A 10,525-nucleotide genomic window follows, 5' to 3' on the forward strand; every position below is an offset into this window, starting at 1 on the left:
TATTGATCAATTCGATTGGAGCAGCATACAAACCGAATCATATTTATGACAGCGGTACTATTCAACAGCCGAGGTCTTGATTCCAGCCCACAGCATCATGATATTGCAGGCTGCGCCTTTCTTCTTGAAGGATGTCCGGATTCATGAGTCGGGTGCTTAGGAAACATTCTTGAGCTCCCAAGATAATTCCAAGGTCGCTTCCCCTGCTGCGACACGAGCAGCACCAGCTGGGAGTGCGGCATAAACGCCATTAATCTGCGGGGAGGATCACGAATTGCGTGACCGGGGAAGCTTTTCGAGGAACTGGTAAGCATCTGGTTTCCGCCAACCATATTGTCGGCCAGAGTGGGCTCAAGTGTGCTCCAAGAACCATCTGGACGTCCTCTGGCCTTGGAGGAGGTGCTCAGCACCATCTGAAACTGCAACGCCATGGAGTAAGTTAGCGTGCACTGATATGATCAATAGCAAGGAGAACATGTAGGCTGAGAGTAGATGGTTGGGTGCACTGCATACCTGCAGGAGCGGGTGGAGGCTGCCGAACCACGGCTTGAGCAGCTGGAGAAGCCGGAGCATCATCGACAGTTCCTGGCTTGAGTAGCACCAGCGGGGATGCCATTGGGTCTCACTACCAGCTACCTAGTTTAGGCAAAGGACAGCTTAATTAGTCGATCGAGCAGTAGTACGTGGTTCTGTCACTGATGACTGCCCACAAAGTAGCCGCTTACTTATGCAAGTTAAGCTCAACCAGGAACCCAGCTTAGTTCCCTCAGAGCAGAACTACCACACGCCTTCAACGAGTCAAAAGGACGAACAAATAGTAAATAACTAGAGAGGGAAAAACAGAGGAACGCATCTGTTCAAATCACCATGTGCACGCGGAGACAAAGATTGTACTACTTCGGACCACGCCCTTCAATCAAAGAGTGAAAAGAATTGTGGCACTAGCACAGTTTTGCTCACTGGTGGGCACTGGGGTGACCGTGCAGATTAAGACGGATGTCGTTTTCAGAGTTGCTAGCTATTGCTCACTCCATAAGAGCAGTTTGAAGATCTCAATCATCCGAGCTTAACCTACCGGATTCATATTTATGTTTGTTTTGCTGGCAAAACAAGTCGATGATGGAGGCAGGGCAAAGAGAGGCGACCTCGTCAAAGTTTAGAAGAGATATGAGACAGAGGATGGCCTATATGCTTCTTTTCTTGCATTATGGCTCGGTTGTTCTTCTGGGACTGTATTCCAAGACATGCTTGGGTGCACGTGAGCGCCATCATGTCTCCCTAATTTCTGGGAAAAACTTGAAGGCAAGTCCAGCGGCTAATTTGGATGGGATTTCCTGCTACGGCTTGGGCTCTTTTGAATGTTATAAACAAAGCTTTGATAGAAAGCAAATTTGTTAGACATCCAACTGACAGAAAAAAACTACGTTTCTTCCTTGTAAGCCGGTATCCCCAGCAAAACTATGTCGCTTTCAGCCGGCTTTATAAAAAGGTTGTTAATTAGCAGGAGTGTCTGGTACTTTCTTAGTCTGAATCCTCGAGTCAAAAAGAGTCAGTCAACAGTCTACAAGGATGAAGTGACCATTTAGCAATCGTCAGGACCCCGCGTCTCTAGTTGACTCTGCAGAACAATCTTCACCTTTCAGTGTACTTCTTTCAAATGATCAAATCGCTCGATGCCCATCCGTGTAACGATGATGATTAGTACCTTGAGACATACTATCATCCAATGCGTCTTATACTACCTTTCCCAAATAATCCAACAGCAACCTGACAAGGGACAACTTGCTAGGAATCCCATATTTTTAGTCCAAGTGGAGTGCCAACAACCGCTTCCAGCTGATTCAGGGGTCGCCGGCAAGCACATAATCCAAATTAATCACGCGCTCATATGCACCTGCCCTGTTGATTTCCACATTACCGTTAAATTGGAAGCATGTGTGCTAACATATTAATTGCCAGAGATAGTACGCTCCGAGTTGCAGATATCATCTGCTTTGGCTGGATAGGACCCCAACCAAACCATTGTTCTATGTCCTGGAAGCTAGCTCATGACTTGCAACAATGACTTGCAGATATCATTGCTGGAAGCCTGGAACAATGACTTGCAGATATAAATATTGAGTTTCAGGCAGATTTTCCAGAAGGTCCAAAATCCATTATGTTCTGGTGTTGCATACCTTACCTGCTCCTCCGTCCGTAGCATCCAGCACGGTTGCATTGCCGCCCATTATGATATCATAGCCTGTTGCTCCAATCCCCTGCCATTTAAATTTTAAAGTGAGTGAGGTACTGCAACACACCCCGTAATTAAACATCCTCTTGCAAAGCTAGAGCTTCCATCGATCTCGATAGCTGAGTAATGGTGTCTTCGGGTGCCTTCTTGTTTCCGGGCCGCTGTCGATTTCTCTACCTCTTCTTGGGTTTCTTCTGCAGCCTGCCATTACTAGGCATCTGCGATGAATCAGAGAGCGACAGGCAAGCCCTCCTTTGCTTCAAGTCCGGGATCTCGGCAGCCGCCAGAGTTCTATCTTCATGGAGCAACGCGTCCATGGAGTTCTGTGACTGGCACGGGATAACCTGCAGCGTGACACCACCCAGGCGTGTCGTCGCGCTGGACCTTGAATCCCAAGGTATCTCGGGCTCCATAGCGCCTTGCATCGCCAACCTCACTTGGCTGGCAAGGCTCCAGCTGTCCAACAACAGCTTCAGTGGTGGCCTGCCGTCGGAGCTTGGCCTCCTGAGCCGGCTCACCAACCTGAACCTCAGCATCAACGCTTTGGAAGGTAACATCCCGCCTGAACTCTCTGCGTGTTCCCAGCTCCAAATCGTGGGCTTGTGGAACAATTCCCTCCATGGAGAGATCCCACCCACCCTCGGCCAATGCAAGTGCCTTCAAGAGATTAACCTTAGCAATAACAAGCTCCAGGGAAGTGTCCCTCCTGCTTTCGGAGACCTTCCTGAGCTGCGCATACTAGTCCTCGCCAGCAACACACTTACCGGCAACATACCGCCGTCTTTGGGCAGCAGCCGCCATCTCACATATGTTGATCTTGGGATCAATGCTCTCGGAGGGGTCATACCGGAGTCCTTGGCAAATAGTTCATCTCTTCAAGTACTTAGGCTCATGAAGAATAATCTTACTGGAGAACTCCCAAAGGCTCTCCTCAACACTTTGTCACTTGTTACCATTTGCCTCGAAAAGAACAGTTTTGTTGGTTCGATACCTTCTGTCACTGTCACATCTTCCCCTATTAAGCACCTCTCTTTAAGGTTTAACAATCTTTCAGGAGGAATACCTTCCTCGCTAGGGAACCTTTCGTCCCTAGTTCATCTTCTTCTTACAGACAATCATTTAGTTGGGAGCATCCCAGAGAGCTTAGGTTATGTTCCAACACTAGAGATATTGACCTTGACTATGAACAACTTATCTGGGCTGGTTCCACCGTCTATCTTCAACATGTCATCCCTGAAAAGTCTTGCCATAGCACAAAACTCACTTGTCGGCAGATTACCCTTTGACGTCGGCTACACCCTCCCAAATATCCAGGACTTAATACTCACAGAAAACAGTTTTGATGGACCAATCCCAGACTCTCTTCTCAAAGCTTACCACCTACGCTGGCTTTACCTGAATAATAATAGCTTCACTGGATCCATACCATTTTTCGGCTCATTGCCAAATTTGGAGGAACTCGATTTGGGACACAACAAGTTAGATGCAGATGATTGGGGCTTTGTCTCTTCACTATCTAATTGCTCCAGGTTGACCATGCTGGCCCTGGATGGGAACAATCTCAAAGGGAAATTGCCAAGTTCTATTGGCAATCTTTCAGATAGTCTTGAGTGTTTGTTTCTAAGTAGCAACAAAATTTCAGGACCTGTACCGCTGGAGATTGGCAACCTTCAGAGCCTCAGTAGCTTGTACATGAATTACAATCTTCTCACCGGTAATATACCGCCAACAATTGGGAAATTGCACAGCTTGGTCTATCTATCCTTTGCAAAAAACAGGCTTACAGGTCAGATTCCAGATACTGTTGGCAATCTTGTCCGACTGAGTATGCTGGAATTGGATTATAACAACTTAAGTGGAAGAATTCCTGCAAGTATAGCACGATGCACTCAACTCGCCATACTCAACCTTGCTCACAACTCACTAGATGGGCGTATACCAAGTGGAATCTTCAAAATCTCTACGCTTTCTGAAGAGTTGGACTTGTCAGACAACTTCTTGTCCGGAGGAATGCCAAATGAAGTTGGCAATCTCATTCATCTGCAGAAAATTAACATGTCAAATAACAGGTTGTCCGGAAACATTCCATCATCCCTCAGCCAATGTGTTGTTCTGGAGTATCTTGGGATGCAAGGCAACTTCTTTGCAGGAAGCATTCCACAATCATTTGCCAACTTAATCAGCATAAAACAGATGGATGTTTCTAGGAACAATTTGTCTGGAAAAATACCAGAGTTCCTCAAATCCATGAAATCACTGCAAGACCTCAATTTATCCTTCAACCATTTTGATGGAGCAGTTCCCACAGGCGGTGTTTTTGACATCACTGGAGCAGTGTCAATCGAAGGAAATTATCAGCTGTGTACAGGCATCCCAACGAGAGGTATGTCTCTTTGTTCAGAAGTGGTTGACAGGAAAAGAAAGCAGAAGCTACTGATTGTAGTTCTATTGCCAACTGTTGTTGCCACTGCAATCCTTTTCTCCTTTATTGCAACAATTTGTCGGAGGAAAAGGATGAAAGCCAATCCCCATTTGCAACATGACAATGAGCAGATAAAGATAGAGAAGATATCATATGAAAAGGTAACATATAAAGACTTGGTAAGGGCAACTGATAGATTTTCTTCAGCAAACTTAATTGGTTCTGGATCATTTGGAAGGGTTTATAAGGGCAATCTGCAGTTTCAAGAAGATCAAGTTGCCATCAAGATTTTTGATCTTGACATTTATGGGGCACATCGGAGCTTCATAGCAGAGTGTGAAGCCCTAAGAAATGTTCGCCATCGGAATCTTGTAAAAATCATTACCTTATGCTCTTCAGTGGATCATAATGGGGCAGATTTCAAGGCCCTAGTGTTCCCATACATGCCAAATGGGAACCTAGAAATGTGGCTACATCTAAAAGACCCTGAAAATGGTGAAAGGAGTATTCTGACTTTAAGCCAAAGGACTAACATAGCCTTGGATGTAGCACTTGCTTTGGATTATCTTCACAACCAATGCGCACCTCCAGTTATACATTGCGACTTGAAGCCAACCAATATCCTTTTGGGTCTTGACATGGTTGCGTACGTCATTGACTTTGGCCTAGCAAGATTCTTGTTCAGGACAGAAAATGCACATCAAGATAGTTCAGCAACTTTGAGCCGCTTAAAAGGAACCATAGGATACATCCCACCAGGTGAGATAAGCTTATTTGCAAGATATTGGTTCTGTTTGTTCCTTGTGGAGTTGTACAAATAATGGTGATTGTTTAATTGTATTGTGTTTTTAAATGTAAATGCAGAGTATGGAATGAGCGAAGAGGTATCAACCAAGGGTGATGTCTATAGTTTCGGAGTGCTTCTGTTGCAACTGATAACAGGGTGCAGTCCAACTGAAGAAAAATTTAATGATGGTATAAGCCTTCATGAATTTGTTGATAGAGCATTCACAAAGAATATTCACGAGGTTGTTGACCCCACAATGCTACTTGATAACAGCAGTGCAACTGACATGATGAAGAATTGTGTTATTCCACTTTTAAGAATAGGCCTCTCTTGCTCCATGAAATCAGCCAAAGAGCGGCCAGATATGACTCGAGTTTCTACCGAGATCCTTAGAATAAAGCACATGGCCTCGTACACATGCATGTCAGATGAAGCAAAGAATTGGCAGGAAAGTAGCTAGCAACAGAAGTTCATGTAAAGAATAGTATAATGTACTATCTTGTTTTTTCCTTTCTGAATCCAGTTTTGAGTCATTTCAGAGGTAGCTAATGCATCCATGTCAAATGGCTTTGCACAGCTTTGTTTCTGCTAATGTATGTTTTTCAAATCTATACAAAATAGGAAACATGTCCTTTTAAGTTTTAATTTACAGCAAAGTATCTACTCATACATGGCGAAGTCAGGAGTGAAAGGCATAAATGGCACCTAAATATCTTATGTGGACAAGCAAGTTTCACTCAAGTAGATGACTCAACAAGAGCTCAAACGTAAATCAGTGTTCCAAACCTGACTGTACAATGAAATTCTGAAACAAGGACTTCAATTCAGCACACAGATCTCCCCTTCCCATCTTGTGCAAACCTTTGGACACTGTAACATAAGCAGAATGGTCAGGCCTGAGGCCCTTCTCCATCAACTCATACAGGACACTTCCAGCCTCGACGATCCTCCCCGACCTGTGCAACAGCTTGGCGAGCAGGCTGTAGTTCCTGTTGGTGGAGTGTGAATCCCTGGTGCTCATAGCCCTCACATAATCGCAAGCATCTTTGATTCTCCCAGTATAGAAGTACCCTTTGATGAAGGCTGTGTGGATTGTAATCCTCGGCGTCAGATTTTCTGAGAACACCTGATCGAGAATCTGCCTTGCCGAATCCATCTTCCCCGCCTTGCAGGCATGGTATGTGAGGATCTCGTACGACAGTGAGTTTGGGATGTCGTCGTGTCCCGACCTCTCCATGGTCTCAACGAGGTCGCACGCTTCGGTGGCCCTGCCATTCTTCAGCAGGCACCCGAGGAGGTAGTTCCAGGAGTTGGCATTTGGGCCGCAGCTCCCCTTCCTCATTTCGTCGAACACCTCGCGGGCGCCCCGGAAGTCACCAGCCTTGCACTTGGCAGCCAAGAGGACGTTGTAGTAGCTCGCTCTCCTGGCCGTCTCCTCGATCACCCAGACGGCCGCGTCGAACTCGCCGATCGAGGCCAACGCCTTGACCAGCGAGAACACGCCGGACGCGCGGCACGGGCCACCGGCACCATCCAAAACCGTCAGAGTCGCCCTCACCGCGTCATCCACGCTGCTCGCAGATGAGGACGACCTCGCGGCGGCCTCCAGGAACAAGAACGCCTGCTCGGTAAGGGGGAGCCGTCGCGCCGACACTAGGTCGAGGGCGCGGGCCATGGTGGGGTAGTCGGCCAGCCTGCCGGCGTTCTGGACGAGCAGGTTGTGGGCGCGGGCGCTCGGGGGGACGCCCCTGTGCCGGGAGAGCCATGCGAAGAAGCGGAACGCGGGGACGCCGCGCTCCGTGAGCGCGCGGAGCGCCGCCGACACGGCGGCGTCGGAGAGGGGCGGGCCGAGGCGGTCCAGGTCCGCCTCCAGGCTGCCGCCGTCGCCGCCTGCCGCGACGAGGCTGACGATCGCATTTGAGGTGGCGGCGGTGGTGGCGTCGCTGCTGCGGAGATTTGAGGGGCTCGAGGAGGTCGCGCCGCCGGCGGAGACGGCGCGGTGGAGCCGCCGGGGGATGAGACGAGACATGGGTGCGGCCCGAGTCGGGCTGGAACTGGACTGTTTGAACACCAATCTGGGCCGTGAAAGGCTGGCCGAACGGTTCCTATGGCGCTTAGAAAATAAGCTAGGAAAAATGAGATTTTTGGTTTTAGCCGAGGAAAATGAGATTTTAGAAAGCCAACGTTCAGCTCAGTGACAAGTTCAGGATATGTTTAATTAGAAGTTTAAAACAGGTGTTCGAAGCTATAGTGTAGTCCATGTACAAAAGATTAGATTAGGTCACCATATTCTCCAAGGCCTCCCATTTTATAGTCTCCAAGACTTGACTTTGAAATGTTTTTCTTATTTTCCTATCTTATGCCGCTTCATGAATATTGTATTATTCATGTAAATCGTAGCCAAAATAAATGTAGGGACAGTATAGCTAAGTTTGCCCAGTTAAAGGGCAGAACCATGACTTGGTTAGGCTCAGGCCTCCAGATGCTATGGAGCTACCTGTGATCGATTGTATGAACCTTTCGAGCTGTAATTGATTGTATGAACCTTTCGAGCTGAGTAATACATTATATTCACTAGTAAAAAGATTAACTTTTCCTAATTGCATGGAACATTGAAGATAGATCTCGAAAAAGAAAAAAATATATCCATCCTTGGTTCAAACAAAAGATCACCTTTTCTACTTGTCATTGAAACACTTGTGTAGTGTAATATAAAACATCATAATGGACTGTTGGACCAGAGCTCAAGTCCCGTTGACTCAAATTTGGCTAACTCTTAACAATTTCACGTAACGACATATAGAATAGGCATAAATGAATCATATCAATCCCACACATGAAATGGAGATAACCAAATATCACAGAGATAGAGCCAAGGAAAATCATATTGATAATATCACAAAGATACGCAATAAGATGAATGATTAAACCAGTCTTGATCTCAAGATTAGTACAAATAGAGCCACAAACCTTAACTTGCAACTTGGAATTCCTCTCCCTATGGTGCTGTTGCTATGAATGGAAATGAAGATGGGTGGAAAAGGAATGGATCTCTGGTGGTTCTTCTTCTTGAGATCTCTTCTCTCTCTATTCTGGACGATGTGACGGCACCTCTGTCTCTGAAGTATGTTGTGCCTTCACGAAAGTGGCATCTGTAGATGAGGTCGTGGCGGCTCCAAGTGGTCCATTTTATCTAAATTAGGTTTGAACTTAAGTGAATTCCATCGCGTTTGCTTGAAATTCGTCCAGTTTCTTCAAATCCGCCTCGAAATGTATATGAGCACAGTTGGATGGTCGGCTCTCGTATCACTGTCCGCTGACACGCCCGTTCATACCCGCGGACAAATACAGTATCCGTTTGAGGGTATGTGTTAAAGATGACTTAAACATCATGTAGTATATACTAAGGATGCGCATCTGACCAATGTGTGCGCTGGATCGGCCGCTCGATCCCGATCGTTTTTCATCAATGTAATATTACAGCGATGGAACATACTTTATATTGGTTGAGGTTTGCTTAAACTAGACCAACGCTCAGTTAATCGACCCGGACGAAGAATTACTTATTTTCACCTCGGATCATTATTATAAATAATTATAACATGAGTAAACACTAGTAGAAAGGGGGGCATTGGTCCAGGCCGGGTCATCCCATTAGTCCCGGTTCAATCCAGAACCGGGACCAGTGGGGGCATTGGACCCGGTTCGTGAGCCCCGGGGGCCGGCCGGGCCACGTGGGCCATTTGTCCCGGTTCGTCTGGACCTTTTGGTCCCGGTTGGTGGGACGAACCGGGACCAATGGGCCTCGCTCTTGGCCCACCACCATTGGTCCCGGTTGGTGGGACGAACCGGGACCAAAGGCAGCCCATTAGTCCCGGTTGGTGGCACGAACCGGGACTAAAGGGGTGGTCCTCGTTGCGGCCAGAGTTTAGTCCCACCTCGCCAACCGAAGGGGCTCACACCGGTTTATAAGCCCCTCCCTCTCTGCCTTGTTGAGCTCCTCTCAAAGTGAAAATAGATGCCCTTATACAGGGAATTTGACCTAAATTCATATTGAATTTCTCTGAAGTTACTAGAAATTTATTATGAATTTAGATCTAATTTTCTCTATAAGCGCATCTATGCTCATTTCTGAGTAGTTTTTTATATAATTTTTTTCTTTTCTGCTATATTTATTTTTTTTCTATTTATTTCTGAGTTGTAATAAGTCATTAAAAATAAAAAAGATTTTAGTAAAGTTAATCACAACTATTTTTTCTTCTATTTATTTCTGAGTAGTTTTTTATATAGTTTTTTTTCTTTTCTGCTATATTTATTTTTTTCTATTTTTTTCTGAGTTGTAATAAGTCATAAATAAAAAAGATTTTAGTAAAGTTAATCACAACTATTTTTTCTTCTATTTATTTCTGAGTAGTTTTTTATATAGTTTTTTTTGCTATATTTATTTTTTCTATTTATTTTTGTGTGGTAATAAGTCATTAAAAATAAAAAAGAGGCGCAATGCTAGTTAATTCGCTTCAAGCCTTTCGGAATAGTGTAAACTGCACTACACATAGCTCCGTGCAGTCTACCCTATTCCTCAAGGCTTGAAGCGAACCAATGTGCAGGTGAGCATTGAGCCTCTTCTTCATCGTCTCTATACTCAGGGCTTATAAATAGCTGCGAGTGCCTCTCACTTGGCGAGGTGGAACTAAAAAAACAGCTGCAGAAAGAATCAACTAAAAAATAGCTGCAGAAAATAAATAAGTAATTAGACGGGTCCATTGATACCGGTTGGTGGCTCCAAACGGGACAAATGTCCCTCTTTAGTCTTATGGTTCGGCCCTCGTGATACCATGCCAACTTTCAACTTTCAACTTTTTCAGAGTTGATTTGAAATGCTTTAATGCAGAAAACAAAAGAAAATAAATAATGCAGAAAACAAAACAAAAAAACTAGAAAAAAATAAATAAAGCAAAAAGAAAACAAAAAAAGTGTATTCAAATTTGAAAACTAATGACACTAACAGAAAGTTTATAATTTTTCTAAAACTAAAAGCAAAAAGAATTAAAAAATAAAGCAAAAAACAAAAGAAAATAAATAA

The 10,525-nt window shown here is 45.2% G+C and overlaps 2 protein-coding genes across 3 annotated transcripts; one reads left to right on the top strand and one right to left on the bottom strand.

The window, feature by feature from the left end:
* Positions 1–7,496, bottom strand: LOC119292077 (pentatricopeptide repeat-containing protein At4g20090-like). Of its 2 annotated transcripts, XM_037570907.1 has the most exons (3): positions 6,229–7,496; positions 514–632; positions 1–419 (listed from the first exon to the last, which is right to left on the bottom strand). In XM_037570907.1, exons 1-3 carry the CDS (start codon positions 7,469–7,471, stop codon positions 96–98), a joined length of 1,686 nt encoding a protein of 561 aa, XP_037426804.1. In that variant the 5' UTR covers positions 7,472–7,496; the 3' UTR covers positions 1–95. The 2 variants fall into 2 exon arrangements, with proteins under 2 accessions (XP_037426804.1, XP_037426805.1); XM_037570908.1 differs by lacking the exon at positions 1–419 and having other exon boundaries at positions 514–636.
* On the top strand, positions 946–6,115 carry LOC119292076 (receptor kinase-like protein Xa21). The gene is made up of 2 exons (XM_037570906.1): positions 946–5,414; positions 5,520–6,115. Exons 1-2 carry the CDS (start codon positions 2,360–2,362, stop codon positions 5,900–5,902), a joined length of 3,438 nt encoding a protein of 1,145 aa, XP_037426803.1. The 5' UTR covers positions 946–2,359; the 3' UTR covers positions 5,903–6,115.
* Positions 7,497–10,525: the final 3,029 nt, after the last annotated feature.

This window comes from Triticum dicoccoides, chromosome 4B, assembly GCF_002162155.2.
Source record: "Triticum dicoccoides isolate Atlit2015 ecotype Zavitan chromosome 4B, WEW_v2.0, whole genome shotgun sequence".
In the NCBI taxonomy this organism is placed as follows: domain Eukaryota; kingdom Viridiplantae; phylum Streptophyta; class Magnoliopsida; order Poales; family Poaceae; genus Triticum; species Triticum dicoccoides.